General features: G+C 37.7%; 2 protein-coding genes across 7 annotated transcripts in view; one reads left to right on the top strand and one right to left on the bottom strand.

Annotated features, from left to right (window-relative positions):
* LOC139962847 (uncharacterized) overlaps positions 1–17,471 on the bottom strand; it is a 47,302-nt gene that overhangs the window by 18,110 nt on the left and 11,721 nt on the right. For 5 of the 6 annotated variants that reach the window (XR_011791380.1, XM_071963223.1, XM_071963221.1 and 2 more), the window contains exon 2: positions 1,025–1,085. Coding sequence is in view for 5 of the 6 variants with exons in the window: in XM_071963223.1 (XP_071819324.1) it covers positions 1,025–1,076 (52 nt within the window). In the remaining variant the exon portion in view is untranslated. Of the gene's footprint in view, positions 1–1,024; positions 1,087–17,471 lie in introns of all 6 variants that reach the window. The other variant, XM_071963220.1, reaches the window with a different exon arrangement.
* On the top strand, positions 3,892–6,975 carry LOC139962851 (paraneoplastic antigen Ma1-like). The gene is made up of 2 exons (XM_071963231.1): positions 3,892–4,144; positions 4,825–6,975. Exon 2 carries the CDS (start codon positions 5,429–5,431, stop codon positions 6,836–6,838), a length of 1,410 nt encoding a protein of 469 aa, XP_071819332.1. The 5' UTR covers positions 3,892–4,144; positions 4,825–5,428; the 3' UTR covers positions 6,839–6,975.

Here is a 17,471-nt window from a genome sequence, read left to right on the forward strand (position 1 = left end):
TACAATGGATACACTGTTATTGCGTCGATTCGTTTTTTCTTTTGCGCGAAAATTCATACTGATAATTCATTCAGATAATTATGATATACTTGCTAACTGTGCATTGATTTTCCCTGACAGTAATAGTCAGCACTATAGTACTGAGCCGTATCTAATTAATACGTGATGTCGCGTAGGCCTGATAATTGCCTTAGTTTCAAATTTGGAATAAAAACGATCGCGTTTCAGGGAAGAGCAGCTGGATATATATTAGGCTTTTCTTTCACCAAGGTATGCCTATTAGGAATTTGAAGTACTCCCACATAAAAAAACGCAACTGATTTCCAAAAAGGGGGGGCCGGGGCCGGGTCGGCCCCCCCTGGATCCGCCCCTGTATAAATCTATACTAAAATTCCATCACCATGGAAATCAGTAACTTGACAAGGCATAATATTATTTCCAATAATGAACTTGAGAGAAGTTAGCCACGGTTCTTTTGTTCTTTGGACATTAATTGTCTTTGCATGTCGCCCGTGCATTTCCCTCCACAGTTTATCTCCTACCTCTCCTCTTCCCCTGTTGGTTTCTTTCTTTCTTCTCTCCATCCCTTGTCTACTAATCCCCTTACATCTATCTCTTGGTGTTCACCATGCTCATTAACCTGTCTGTATTCTGTGTGTGTATTTGTCCCTTCTGTTACTGTTACTTGTCATTCAGCCTCCGAAGAAGATCCTGCTAGGATCGAAACGTCAGGCCCTCTTACTTTTACACATTCTCTTACACAGGCCCTTTTTAGTGGATACGCATTGCGCTAACAATTTTGTTTTATTCAGAATAAAATAAATCAGTATTTATACCCTTTGTTGAAATATATTTGGTGGAAACAATTTGACTTAGCTATGTCTTATCAGGTTCCATCAGTTGACATTGAAATCTTGTTTGGGGTATATACTCACTTGATGTTTTTTTTTTTCAAACTAGCGAACAAGTGCAAATCTTTAACTTAAATGGTATGGGCTTTAAAATTAGGTAAAATAATACTCACCGTGTAGGAGTGTCAACATGAAGAGGATAAATATTAATGCGGTGCCTCCCATGATGACAACCTGTGTGTGAAAAAAACCATCCCTGTTAATCCATCAGTTTAGTATACTGCTCAAATACCATGTCTTTGACATATAAGCTGCGTATTATGGTAAGAGATAACTGCCTTTTCCAGGCATATTTTAAATACAATAAATCACCATAAAATGAATTGTTATGCAGTCAGTACCAACTAAAGCAAAAACAAAACTGGTTTTTCGTGACAAATTTGATGTTTCTGTCGCTTTTGAACAATGAGAGTTTCTTGGGAATAATACGAACATGAAAATTTTTAAACAACATTTTATAACAGTAGTTTTTCTCTTTTCTCTCAATTCTTCTTCAATCTTCATTTCTGCAAGGAATTGTATGTCAACTATGAACATCCGTACTTATTTATATTGCCTCGGAACACCTAAGAAATTTATACCAGATCATAGATGGGATGCTAGTTGGCTGTTTCAATCAATGTTTGCCCGGAGACTGTACACTAAATATAACTACATCTACATTTTGCAAAATTTTAAAGATAAATTCTTGACCAATTTCAGAATGAATCTGCTATTACTTTGTCTGTCTCTTTGTACGTTTTCTTGTAATATTCCGATTTTTACTTCAATGGATGTTCGTAACACAACTGTTATTGCGTCAGATGAGGTCCTACTGCCTGGCTGTCATGGAAAGGGATTTTCTAATCAGTGGAAATTCAAGAAAAGGGTTCTTTACCTCGGTGGCGTATTGATTCAGAAACAATTTTCACGAAGTCTGTCACTCTTAATGAATAATTCACTTCTTATTAAGCCAGCCGTACTATCACAGGAAGGTCTTTACGAGTGTGTTCGAAATCACACCACAGCCAAAGCATACCTTGTACATGTGGAAGGTACGTATATGACCAACAGTAGAAATTTATAGTAAAACTTTCAAATTTCTCGTTAATTCACAAAGCAAAGAACGAAACAACAGTTAGGTTTGTAATTATTATGATAAGACATGTGAGAGTTATAGTGAAATAGAGGGATGCATTTCCATGTGTAGGACCTACACAGGAATAGTGTAGAGATGTATCCTAATAACGACGGTAGGCTAAAGAACGGTTCTTTTTCAATGAAGTCTTCAGGCGAACGATATGTTTTGCGGTATGTTAATGCATCTTATATTTGGATATATATATATATATATACATATTTGGATATATATATTTCGATATATATAATTGGATATATATATTTGGATATATATAATTGGATATATATATATTTGGATATATATATACATATATCCAAATATATACTGTATATATACTGTATATATATATATATATATATATATATATATATATATATATATATATATATATATATATATATATATATATATATATATATATATATATATATATATATATATATATGATATAAGGATTCAGTTGAAAAAGAAGCACATATAGTAAAATGAAATTTAGAGCACAAATTTATCTTAACGTTTAGAATTGAAATGTTCGACTCCCCTAGTGATATCTTCAGCAAAACCTTTGAGTGAAAACTGAATTATCAAAAAACATACAACAAAGCCAAAAATAATGATAGAACGAAATAAATGCAAAAGAGGGGGTGGGGGGGGGGCATTACATGGATGTATGATTTTTTAAAATAGTTTAATAGGTTGCAATATGGGTTTTTCGAAGATTAATCTATTTCGGTACGATTCATTTTTAATCATGGAAATGGACAAAGTCAGCGGAATGTTGCGATAACTTGATGAATATTGGATAAATTTTTCTGTCAGCAATGTTTCCAAAATATTGCATTTTGTATAGCTATGAAAGACTTGTCCGACAAGTTTGGTAACAATAAAAAATCTAGTATTAGTATACGCATTATAAAAATAATGAAAAATAATAATTAAATTGCAAAATATAAAGAATAGAAAACTCCAAATACGATTGATGTTAAATACTACAGTGATTCAATCTATAGCCGTTACAGTTACGAACGTGTCTCAAGATAAATATTACATAAACAGCGTTACAGACTTCGTTGAATAAGAACCTGGTTATAAACAACGCAAGACGTAACTATATGATCTTCCTGATACCAAATTGTCATACTATAGCTGTTAGTCAGAGAATCACATGAAATTAAAACCGAAAACTGGTAGAAAACTGCTTATCCACTAAAGAGCATGTGTAAGAGAATGTGTAAAAGGAAGAGGGCCTGACGTTTCGATCCTAGCAGGACCTTCTTCAGAGGCTGAAATTAGAACCGATAACATTTATAGACTATACTTCAATTAAAGTCGCGTGTTATAGATTTGTATCTCACTTTCTGTCAAAGATGTTGTTAATTAACGAATGCCACGATTATCGTAATCGATAAACTGGTAAGAACTTAGTACCAAGATTTAATTTTTCTGCGAAAATAGGATATTGGCCATTCGTAAATAAAAATAAAATTAAAATTGATGACAAGCGATAAAAAAGAAGTCCTGGTAGGGAAAGCAAGATATTTACAAAACAATTCATATCAAATAAGTATATGACGGTGTATTGTTCGAGATAAAATAAAATATAAAACAACATACTTTGTTTTCATTTTTTTTTCCAGTCGAGACACCTTGTGTTTGAAGTAGCGGCGGACGAACGAATAAGTGCACTACGGTCATTTGCCTATTCCTTGTATTTTGGCCCAAGCGTAAAAGGCAATTTGATATCGGAACACAATATAATTACTAAATTTGTCCCATATTTTCTGTTTATTCCCGTATTTCTGAAAAAATTATATCATTTAGGTATATATCATTGAGTGCATGCCTGCTATAATGTTTGACGTTGTGTAACCCTTTGAAAGTGATGTGTTACTTTAATTGGTGGCGCTGTATAGAATTAATTAGAGGGTTTACTGTTATATTCTGCCACTGCACATGTCTAGGTTTTTGTTGCCTGGTAGCCATCTTTACCCGTGCAGCCTTGTTAGCCTTGCTATCCTCTGTAAGGCATAGTTTACTTGGTTCCATTTGTCAGCTGGTGTTTTGTGGTTTTGTCTTGAGACCTTCTGTAGCAGATTACTTGGCAGCTCTCCAGGTACGGTTTTCCCTTTTGTTTTAAGTTAATTTTGATAATAAAGTATTCACATCGAGTCCCTGCGATGTGCTGTGTTTGTTAGTGTATTGTAGCATACGTAGCCTGTTGTGTGTAGTGCACAGCGGAGTGTCAGCATTGTTCGCTGATATAACCGAGCATTTGATTAGTTGATTAGTTGGTGAAAGACTAAATTGTTTACGGTGACAGTTATTGAATAAAGTTTACTGTGTGATAGATTATGTGTAGAATGTGGGGTTTTCTAAGATAAATAGGCTGTTTTGGCCTATAAGGCGATATAATTGTGTTATGAGAGCCCTTCTGTATTGGATGTTAGTATTAATAGCTAGGGTTGTTAGGCTTAGCAATATGCCCATGAGTACAGAGACCTGAGCTTTGTGTTATATCCAAGTGGGGGCGTTGTTGCAGAATACTGTTGATCCTCGTTTGTACACAAACGGGTATACTATTGTGATAAGGGATTAGTACTGATTGAGAAAGGGTTATCTCATGTTTTACCGTGGAGTTTATACACCCTTGCAAGAAGTTCATTGTTGTATTATTTTGATATATTGATTTGATCAGATTTAAAGTGTTTGGCAACAGTAGTTAAGCATATTGAAATATTTTAGATGTCATCGTAGTGGTAATGTTTTATCACTGTTTGGTAACCTTCTCTCCAGACTGGTGTTGAGGACCGGTGCTCCATACTTTGAGGGTCGCAGGAACTTCGCCTGAGCCTGTGATGTCCGCGAACTGATCAGTTAGCGCGCGATATTAAGTAGGGGGAATTTGTATAGTCTAGCTGGGGATAAGTGCATGCAACGGGGAGTGTATTAATCTAGAAGGGGGTTTATCTCACTACTGTGGGGTAACATTCATTGTTACTTTGTTTAAGCATTATCATATTAAGCCTTTAAGTGTATACCACACCGTATTCAAACGGGGGAATTGATCTCTCCCGTCTCAATAATCGATTACCCTGACCGTATAAATTCAGTACGTGTTGGGACAATTTAATAACTTGGGTTTTGAGTCTTTATTTCTTCTGGGTTAGGGGGCTATTACTTTAACCTAAATAGAGGGCGGACGAACCACGGGTTACATTTGGGGGCCTATCCGGGAACACACTTCTCTTGAAAAAAAAAAACTTAGCAAGAGTTTAGTGAAGCATCTTAGTGTTCTATGAGACGGGAGTGTGGTTCCCTTGTTTGTTATTTATATTTGCTGCACTATATTTTTTACTAACGATTAAGGTACCACCAGTTGGAGAGCTGTCCAGTAAGTATGGCCAGGCCATACACTGCTTCACTAGAAAGTGAATCTGAAGTGATCACTATAGGGAGGGAGTGGTGTAAAAAGGAAGATGTGGCTGAGTCACGAGCAATATTGCTCACAGCTAGGCATACTCAATCTACCACTAGAGCGTTACTTGAAAGTCTAGCCAGAGGTCTCCCTAGGGGTCTGGTGGGGATTAGTCGTAAAGAGGTAACCCGAGGGGGGATGACAGAGACTCTTGTTCTTTGCGAGTATGAGATGGATATAGGTGACCAAGAATTTGGAAAACATGCAACCATTAGGGTTGCGAAGGAACAGCTGTGGTTCAAAATTATACCCCTGGGTGAAAGCCTACAGTCAACAGATTCAACAGAGCGAATGATGGTGAGTGAACTAGGCTACCGAGACAACAATACCACTCCTGTGACAGAGTTGCAGTACACTCTCGCATCTTCCTACCGACGCCTCAAGTTCTTTTCTGGGAAAGACAATCTGTCCAGAGATGAAGAGGAATGGAGCTCGTGGGTAGAGCAGGTGGAGGGTCTCCTGGCCGAATGGACTGGGGTGTCAGAAATTGAGAAACGTAAGAGGATCAGGGAATCATTACGTCCCCCAGCATCCCAGATTATTTCAGACCTAAAACAGGATCTCCCATCTGCGACTTCCGAGGACTACCTTGCCGCCCTGGAGGCAGTATTTGGAACAACCGAGAGTGGAGAAGAACTGCTAATCAAATACCATAGCATGAAGCAGAACAATGAAGAGAAGCCCTCAGCATATCTTTCTCGTTTGCAGAGTGCGATTCGGCATGTTTTAAGAAAGGGAGGATTGGTTCCCGGAGATGTCAACCGCATCAGACTTCGACAATTTATCAGAGGGCTCTTATTTGACGATCTGCTCATCACAACCCTCCAACTACGAGACAGGCTCACCGACCCCCCAGGTTTCATCTCTCTGCTGAGTATGCTAAGGAGGTATGAAGAGGAGCAAGATTGCAAGTCCCAACAGCGACAGTCTAGAAACCACAAGACCCAGAGAAAACCAGTGGGTGTCACCGCAGCTAGCATCACAACAACTAGTGAGGAAAAACCAAAGAAGGAAATGAATGATCTAAAAGCTAGTGACCGTCTTGAACGACTTGAAGCAGAAGTTCGTGCCCTCAAGGTATCGGGTTCCCCAAAGGTTGTGGAGCCAGAGTCAGAAGAAGCTCCCCGGGAATACAGACAGTGGACCTCTGGAAATAACAGGAACCAGAGCCCTAATTTTTGCTTTAACTGTGGCCGTACTGGGCATATCAGCCGGACATGCCGCTTTGACCCCGATATCCAGACGGTAAACAGAAAACTGATCCAATTCGTGCTGGGTCAGGGAAACCCACAAGGATCCATGGGCAGAGGCACTCAGGGGTCCAATACGTAGATTGCCTCTCATCTGAACCAACCAAAAATGCTCACCATTCTAACATTCCCCCTGGGCTAGTGGGAAAAGCAAATAGGCAGGATTGCTTTGTGGATAAACAACCTATCAGTTGCCTAATTGACAGTGGGTCCCAGGTAACCTTAATATCTGAAGGTTTCTTTAAGAGCTTAAGCCGAGAGATGTATCCTTTGGAGGATTTGGTGATCAGGCATGGTGGGGACGGAACTATTCCCTATTTAGGATATAGTGAGATAGAGATACAATTCCCTTCCAAGTTTTGTGGAACAGCCAAATCATTTAACACTCTAGCCATTGTTGTTCCAGATGGACGAGATTCAGCCACCTGCCCTCTCATCATTGGGACTAACTCTGGTGTTTTTAAGCAGTGCCACGAGGCCTGTAGACAGATTGGTGGAAAAAGTTATCTGCAAGACTTAGATATTTCAACCACCTGCCGTATGATTTATGTGTCCCTAGACGAATTGGAAAAACTGGGACCTGATGGGCGAGTTGGATCTGTGCGTACAAAGAAAAATGAGAACATTTGTATCCCGGCTGGTAAGATGTTAGAAGTGACTGGTGTGATGCACTCACGGTGCACGTCAAATCAGCTTGTACTAGTGGATGCCCCGGAGAAAGGACTTCCTCCAAATTTAGGTATGACCCCTCATGTGAGACAGCTACCTGGTGCCACATTCTGCAAAGTTCAAATCAGTATTTGGAACCAAGGAGAGAAGGACATTGCATTGAGACCTGGAACTATCATTGCTGAGGTGGTGGTGCCACAGTTATGTACCCGGCCTGATGACATGCAAACAGCTCAAGTAAGTTGCAACCTAAGTACAGTGGATGTCACCAGCAACCCTGACGTTACTGAAGAGTTTAAGAGGCTTCCATTCCGCTGGGGTCCCGTTAGCCCTGAATGGAAGGAACGGTTAATCCAGTCCTTTGTTGCTAGAAGAAAGGTGTTTTCAATGGGAGAGTGGGATTTCGGTGAAACTAAGCAGGTGGAACATGAAATAAAACTAAATGATGAACGACCTTTCAGAGAGAGATCCAGACGACTTGCATTGTCCGACTTAAATGATTTACGGGCACACCTTCATCAGTTGCTGGATAGTAAAATCATCCAGGAGTCCAGAAGTCAATATGCATCACCCATAGTGATTGTTCGAAAGAAAAATGGGGATATACGCCTGTGCGTGGATTACAGGAAATTGAATGCCAGGACCCTTCCGGATCAGTATGCTGTCCCATTGGTGCAGGAAGCTCTGGACTGCATGAGCGGATGCAAGTGGTTTTCAGTTATTGACCTGAAATCAGGATATTACCAAATACCTATGAAAAAGGATGATCAAGAGAAAACTGCGTTCATCTGTCCTTTGGGTTTCTATGAATTCCGCAGACTGCCCCAAGGCATAAAAGGGGCACCGGCCACGTTTCAGAGGCTAATGGAACGGTGCATGGCTGGTTTGAATCTGACTGAGGCTTTAGTGTATATGGATGATATCATTGTATTTGCAAAATCCCTGGAGGAAATGGAGGACAGGTTAGACAAGGTACTAGACAGATTGGCTGAGTTTGGACTCAAGATTTCTCCAGATAAGTGTCAGTTTGGTTGTCGGAGCGTGAAGTATCTTGGGCACATAATATCAGAAAAGGGAGTTGAAACAGACCCAGATAAGTTGGAAGCATTAAAGAGTTGGCCTCGCCCGACAAATGTCAGAGAGTTAAGATCATTTCTTGGCTTTGCAGGATTTTATCGAAGATTTGTGTCAGGCTACTCACAGATTGCCTACCCTTTACACAGACTGACTGCAGGGGGTGACTGTGCACGGAAGAAGGGCGCAAAATCTAAAACCCCTATTGTGTCTCCAACCCGACCCTTTGGGAACGACTGGACTCATGCGTGTGAACTGGCATTCCAGAGCCTGAAGGATCAACTGTGCTCCGCTCCAGTGTTGGTGTTTGCTGACTTCTCAAAACCTTTTGTAGTTCACACTGATGCCAGTAGAGAGGGCTTAGGAGGAGTCTTATACCAAGAAGTTGACGGCCGACTACATCCAGTGGCCTATGCTAGCCGAAGTTTGACCCCATCTGAGAGGAATTATCCAGCCCATAAATTAGAGTTTCTGGGTCTGAAATGGGTGGTGTGTGAAAAATTTAGAGACTATCTATATCGAGCTAGGGGAACCAAGGTAATGACGGATAATAACCCGTTGACGTATGTGCTTACGTCAGCTAAGCTAGATGCCACCGGCCAGAGATGGCTAGCGGATATAACTAATTATGATATTACTATTCACTATAGATCCGGAAAGAAGAACATAGATGCCGATGCTTTGTCTCGTAGACCAAATGGGGGCGGGCTCTACAATGATGTGAAGGAACAAGAACTGCTCAAGCAGAAGTTGAGAGGGGAAAGGTACGATAGTGGGTCAGAAGGAGGCCTAGTTACCCTGGAGACCTTGCAGGCTATTGCCTGTGCAGTAGGAATAGAAGTTATACCAGGTATTGGTAAGGAGGACTTTGACACTGGTCATAGTGGTGACGTTCACCCTCTTGTGGTATCACTGGCGATGTCAGCCGAGGCAATTCCCGATGTGTATGTTCAGCCCACTGAAAACACTATTGGAGGTCATGTGGACTGGGCAGAGATTCAGAGGCAGGACATAGATATTCGGAATATGATGGACTATGTTCAGAAAAAGCAGAAACCATCAAATCGAGTGCAAGAAACTGATGAAGTGAAAGTCATGTTAAGAACCTTCGACCAGCTGAAGATTAAAGATAATATATTGTATAGGGAGACGATGAACTCAAAACTAGGGCTCTCTGTTACCCACATAGTGTTACCAAAATCTCTAAGGCGGGAAATTTTAACTGCCCTCCACGATGATCAAGGTCATTTAGGTGTAGATAGGACGACTGCTTTTGTACGATCCAGATTTTACTGGCCTCGTATGGCATCCGATATACACTCCTGGGTGTCCAACTGTAGGAGATGTGTGGCACGGAAGAGTCTTCCACCCCCAGCTGCACCATTGAAGACCATCAAGACCACTAGACCCCTGGAGCTTTGCTGCATGGATTTTCTGTCTTTGGAAGAAGACAAATTTGGATATAAGTCAATATTAGTGGTTACTGACCACTTCACCCGATATGCGCAAGCCTTTCCAACGAAGAATCAAAAGGCTATTACGGTGGCTAGGATCTTGTGGGAAAAATATTTTGTGCACTATGGCCTTCCTGAGCGATTGCACACAGATCAGGGGAGGGATTTTGAATCCAAGATAATCCAGGAGTTGACTAGATTGTTAGGAGTCAAGAAGTCCCGCACCAGCCCCTACCATCCCCAAGGTGACCCCCAACCAGAGCGATTCAACAGAACTCTACTCAACATGTTAGGGACGTTAGAGGCAGATCAGAAAGAGAAATGGAGTCAGCACTTAGCAGTTCTAGTACATGCTTATAACTGCTCTACCAATGACAGCACAGGTTTCTCACCTTATATGCTAATGTTCGGAAGGGAAGCTAAATTACCGGCTGACGTGAAATTTGGTGTGAATCCTTGGAGTACAGATGCTTCCAGGAGCCATACTCAGTATGTGGCTGAATTGAAGGATCAACTATGTAATGCCTTCGACATTGCCCACAAGAACTCTAGTAAATCTGGTGCTGCAAACAAAGGGAGGTATGATGCTAAAGTTCGAGAAAACAAATTGGCCTCTGGAGACTTGGTGTTAGTTAGGAATTTGGGACAAAGAGGACCTGCTAAACTGAAAGATCGATGGAATCCTACTCCCTGGGTGATTATCAGCCAGATGTCAGACAGCCCAGTGTATAGACTCCAGCCTAAGAATGGTGGAAAAATTAAAACCTATCACAGGAATCACTTGTTACCAATCAGAGATGCAGAGAGTAATATGGAGGGCTTGGCTGCTTCCCAACGAGGATTCTCTGAACGAGGTAAGACTACCATTACAAAGAAAAAAGCGGACCGCAAAGGTAGGACCGAAGGAGCTGACGATTCTGGTGATGAAGTGGAGAGTGTAGACGAAACTGAGTGTGTGCTAACCAATGAGAGGCCTGTATCTGTAGTTCCTAAACCCCAGATGCCACTCCTTATAGGAACCTCTGAGAGAGCAAGATTCACGCTTAATCCTGCAATCCTTCCATTTGTACCAGGTGCAGCTAAAAGGCCATGTCAGGTAACAGATGACTTAATCAGTGGAGACACTGAAGATGTTCTCCCTAGGCAGAATGACGTCACCACAGCAGATAAAGACCTGCACGATGAAGAGTCATCTGAATTGCTCCGGACGAAAACGGAACCTAAAGGCTTGGAAAACCAAAGTGGAACTGATGATGTACAACCTATGGATGAAGTTCATCCTCCTGAATCTGCCTCTGCGCAGTTACAACCAGAAGCTCCGCCGGATATTATTGGGAAAAATGATCCCAAAAGTAAAGAGGAAGAGCAGCTGGACAATAGTACTAGTGAAGAGAATGACGCCAAATTACAAAATAGTTTGGCAGGAGAAATGACTGAAGACCAGTCCCCTCAGCTGGAAACTGCAGATGGAGAACAGGAGTCTCCACTAGCTGTAGCTGCTGATTTGGGAGGGGAGTCTGAGGAATCCGATGACCTCAGGCAGCAGGTGCGAACGTCAAAGAGAATTTCGAAAAAGTTAGCCAGATTCACATATCCAGCTTTGGGTGTTCCCAGTTATAGTCATTCCTTCATGATTCAAATGGAGACCACTGTATAGTTATATCTTTAGTTGCCCTGAGGACATGGCAGATTTAGGGAGGGGAGAATGTAACCCTTTGAAAGTGATGTGTTACTTTAATTGGTGGCGCTGTATAGAATTAATTAGAGGGTTTACTGTTATATTCTGCCACTGCACATGTCTAGGTTTTTGTTGCCTGGTAGCCATCTTTACCCGTGCAGCCTTGTTAGCCTTGCTATCCTCTGTAAGGCATAGTTTACTTGGTTCCATTTGTCAGCTGGTGTTTTGTGGTTTTGTCTTGAGACCTTCTGTAGCAGATTACTTGGCAGCTCTCCAGGTACGGTTTTCCCTTTTGTTTTAAGTTAATTTTGATAATAAAGTATTCACATCGAGTCCCTGCGATGTGCTGTGTTTGTTAGTGTATTGTAGCATACGTAGCCTGTTGTGTGTAGTGCACAGCGGAGTGTCAGCATTGTTCGCTGATATAACCGAGCATTTGATTAGTTGATTAGTTGGTGAAAGACTAAATTGTTTACGGTGACAGTTATTGAATAAAGTTTACTGTGTGATAGATTATGTGTAGAATGTGGGGTTTTCTAAGATAAATAGGCTGTTTTGGCCTATAAGGCGATATAATTGTGTTATGAGAGCCCTTCTGTATTGGATGTTAGTATTAATAGCTAGGGTTGTTAGGCTTAGCAATATGCCCATGAGTACAGAGACCTGAGCTTTGTGTTATATCCAAGTGGGGGCGTTGTTGCAGAATACTGTTGATCCTCGTTTGTACACAAACGGGTATACTATTGTGATAAGGGATTAGTACTGATTGAGAAAGGGTTATCTCATGTTTTACCGTGGAGTTTATACACCCTTGCAAGAAGTTCATTGTTGTATTATTTTGATATATTGATTTGATCAGATTTAAAGTGTTTGGCAACAGTAGTTAAGCATATTGAAATATTTTAGATGTCATCGTAGTGGTAATGTTTTATCACTGTTTGGTAACCTTCTCTCCAGACTGGTGTTGAGGACCGGTGCTCCATACTTTGAGGGTCGCAGGAACTTCGCCTGAGCCTGTGATGTCCGCGAACTGATCAGTTAGCGCGCGATATTAAGTAGGGGGAATTTGTATAGTCTAGCTGGGGATAAGTGCATGCAACGGGGAGTGTATTAATCTAGAAGGGGGTTTATCTCACTACTGTGGGGTAACATTCATTGTTACTTTGTTTAAGCATTATCATATTAAGCCTTTAAGTGTATACCACACCGTATTCAAACGGGGGAATTGATCTCTCCCGTCTCAATAATCGATTACCCTGACCGTATAAATTCAGTACGTGTTGGGACAATTTAATAACTTGGGTTTTGAGTCTTTATTTCTTCTGGGTTAGGGGGCAATTACTTTAACCTAAATAGAGGGCGGACGAACCACGGGTTACAGTTGTAAACGGTAATAACAATTTTCATATTACACGATTTGCCAAACAATCAAAATATTATGTCATGGTTAATGTTATCTGGGATGAAAAATTTCATCATGAGAACTTTGATGGCTTGAAAAGTGACCACTTTAGTGTGTATAAGTTAAATCAGCGATATATTGTAATATGACACATTTGATCAGTCATCATTTACTCGTTTTAGGATTGGCGAATGATCGTTTCTGATTATTTTTGACGGCAAGGCTTTCTATTTGTCTGGAGAAGTAAATTGAAGTCTTATTGCCTGCATAGTCATTAATCGAGAGAAAACTATTTCATCTAATTCACACGTCGCACTGTTTGTGTCACTGCGTCATGAGCTTCTTTTTTGACGGATACCGGTGAATTATAAACGTCCATTATTATTATTATTATTATTATTATTATTATTATTATTATTATTATTATTATTATTATTATTATTATTATTATTATTATTATTATTATTATTATTATTATTATTATTATTATTATTATTATTATTATTATTATTATTATTATTATTATTATTATTATTATTATTATTATTATTATTATTATTATTATTATTATTATTATTATTATTATTATTATTATTATTATTATTATTATTATTATTATTATTATTATTATTATTATTATTATTATTATTATTATTATTATTATTATTATTATTATTATTATTATTATTATTATTATTATTATTATTATTATTATTATTATTATTATTATTATTATTATTATTATTATTATTATTATTATTATTATTATTATTATTATTATTATTATTATTATTATTATTATTATTATTATTATTATTATTATTATTATTATTATTATTATTATTATTATTATTATTATTATTATTATTATTATTATTATTATTATTATTATTATTATTATTATTATTATTATTATTATTATTATTATTATTATTATTATTATTATTATTATTATTATTATTATTATTATTATTATTATTATTATTATTATTATTATTATTATTATTATTATTATTATTATTATTATTATTATTATTATTATTATTATTATTATTATTATTATTATTATTATTATTATTATTATTATTATTATTATTATTATTATTATTATTATTATTATTATTATTATTATTATTATTATTATTATTATTATTATTATTATTATTATTATTATTATTATTATTATTATTATTATTATTATTATTATTATTATTATTATTATTATTATTATTATTATTATTATAACAGCATGATGTACCGACAAACCATACATTTTTACATGAAGTCGTCCCATTTGATCCATCAGGATTCTCGGCCGATGTTTCAAGTAATTTCGATAAATTTGCCTAATTATAGACCGCTAAATGTGCTTTATCGCTTTATGGCTTTTCCATTTGATAATCCAGAGTTTTTTTCAGCCATATATAAACCGGCGGGGATTCCCCAAATATACCCTATCCCAATAATGAATAACAATAGCCCAAGTTATTTCGATAAAACAGAATATAGGACAAACCTGGTTTTTATCGTTTATCGGATTAAACTTTTACCTCACTAAATTTAAGGTTTAGCGTAGATACTCCAGACTTTTCACCAATGCAAATGACCGAATTTATTGACCGAAAATGTTTTTTTTTGTTCTTTTGATAGCCCACGATTATCACCCATAAACCAGGAACCAGGATATACTGAATAAAGTTCGATAAACCCGGATTTAGCGACTGATAAGTCCTGTTTACCTGGCTGATACTTAATTTGATAATCCACAATTTATTGCTCGAATATCGTGGCTAACCATTACACTTTTTCTTACAATACTTTCTATTCCTCTACTCTATTCTCTATTTTATGCCAGGAACTCGAAAAAATGAAAGTTTAATCTTGCCAGTTTTATATTAAAAATCATTAATAGAAGTGATCGTAAGGTATACCTTCTTCCATCAAGGAAGTGAAACCTCATGCCTATTCATGACTATTATGCCTCATGCCTATTCATGATTAATAATTAACCGTATTTATATTATAACTACGTCCAACCTTTGTATGTATAGTTGGTATAGAAACTAACAAGCGTTAGAAATGTCTATCAAACGTTATACACAACACAGACTTTTGGAAGAATATCACAAAATTAAAGTCATTGTGGCAAACTTTAAGTTTCAAAACCTTTTTATTTCTATGGTTGCTTATTATGTATTGAATGTTGAAACTCATATCATCGACAGCGATTGTATACCCCAAAATGTTGTAATTTTCATTTTCGGTATGACTTTGTTGGAATTGTCTATTTGCAAAAACAAAAAGAATGATTTTGAAGGACAAAACAACTATTTGAATCACTACTTCAATTTGATAATAAGGCAAGGAAACAAAAATGTGGGATAAACAAACTAGATAGCACAAAGAAGAAGAAGAATGATAATAAAATTAATGAATAACACGGGCTGTATCTTATTCTTACTTTCTCCTAATTCTATAAGAGAAGACGAAGGCTGTACGTGACGAGAAAGGTCGAATTAGCTAATATACTCTAGCTGGTATATATGTTCATATGAATACTGTCGGGAAATTATTCAACCACCTTTTGTCACATATTACCGTTTAATAAAATATTTTCTGCAGATTAAAACGTTTTGGAACCTTTAACACAATATTCGATGATCGTAAAAGATAATAAGAATGTTACAACAGAATGTTTTTATCTTAAGAGTGGCAAACTATAACACTCCATTTACACTTCGGTTTAGTTCCTTTTTGACGACGTAACGTTTTAGAATTATTTATTCATTAATACATATTTTAAATTTTAACCTTGATGTTTTGGTACAGTTCCAATAATTATTTATACTTGAATATACGTATCTAACGTATTATTGAACATGTGATTAAACGTACATGACAGACTTCTGGTTAGTCATGATTATATAGTTGTGAAAATTGTCCAAAAATGCAGACAAGATTTTTAACCTTGATACCGTAGAGACGGAATACTGCTAATTTAATCCGCCAGATATTAGTATATGTATGAGTAATGACACCAACCAACCCCCCCCCCCCCACCCTTCCCTCAAACACATACAAGCATGCCATTTGAACACACAATGAGAGATGTTTGTAGCTTATACGGTATCTCTCTATTCACTTATATGGAACGCCAAAAAGACGGCAACTTCAGACGATCTAAAAGTACACGATGATATATGTTAAATTAAAAGGTCATACTATTAATGTTCATAGTGTATTATGAAGTTTATATCATCATCGCTTACTTATATATTATCATCGTTGCTGTCATTTTGGCGTTCCATAGCACACTGCCCGACCCAAAACGACCGTCCTAAAAACAGAGAATCGTGGGTGCAGTACTTATACTAGTATACTGCACCCGACGCCTACTACGACAATGAAGATTCAATCAGTTTAAGCCGACTATAGACGTGATACCTCAACCTACAGAATTCTACCGGAATCTGTCAGTTTTTTGTACACTACAATTTGAAAACAATATATCCTTATTACGTACTCACTTTTGATGTCCTGTTTATAAATATTTATATTTTTACTGGAAATAAATAAATGAAAACAAAATGAAATGCGACGGTCGTCTAGTGTGTCACCAATCACAACTAAAACTGCCAAGTTTTCAACAAATTTCACCCGTCAGGGATATACTAATTAGCCATGTAAACACTGTAACACAGATAATTAAACAGAACCCAGTAGTTCAGTTAGTGGAGTCATGTTGTGTACGCAGGGGGTAGGAAGCTTCCAAAAAGTGTGTGGGGGGGGGGGCACAACATCAGAGGGGCACTTTCTCATTCCACAACCACCACTCGGTATGCTATAAACCGATACACACCGGCCATATAACTTAATATATATATTTGTTAGTATGCTATCAAGACTATTATGGTGCACGTGAATAATTAAAATAAAATATTAAAATTAAAAAAGGCTTCAGATATCCAAAAGACAGTTCCTCATCAAAGGGGCACATTTTATTTGCCAGTAGGGCACATTTGCTATTTTGGGAAAAAGTGTGGGGGGCACGAGCCCCCAGTGCCCCCGGCTCCTACCCCCTCCTGTGTGTACGAATATATGGAATCTCAATGACCATCGACAACAAGTAACAACCGCCGTTAGGGTGTGGCAGTGCGCAACGTGGCTTTATCTTTGGAGAGAATAATAATAACTAGTCTTATATAGCGCACACTCCAACAAAAGTTGTTCAATGCGCTTTACGGGTGCTGAATGTACAAATACTAATAGAGTTGAGAGAAAAGAAAAGTTTTAAGACAGCGCTTGAATTGAATAATATCATCTAAAGAAACCTCATTTCAACCGAGAAGGAGTTCCATAAACATGGTGCAGCATTCAAAAAGCTACGGTCACCGAAAGATCTTGTACGTAACATTGGAACCTGAAGTTGAAATTTATC

This window comes from Apostichopus japonicus, chromosome 21 (genome assembly GCF_037975245.1).
Source record: "Apostichopus japonicus isolate 1M-3 chromosome 21, ASM3797524v1, whole genome shotgun sequence".
Classification (NCBI taxonomy): Eukaryota; Metazoa; Echinodermata; class Holothuroidea; order Aspidochirotida; family Stichopodidae; genus Apostichopus; species Apostichopus japonicus.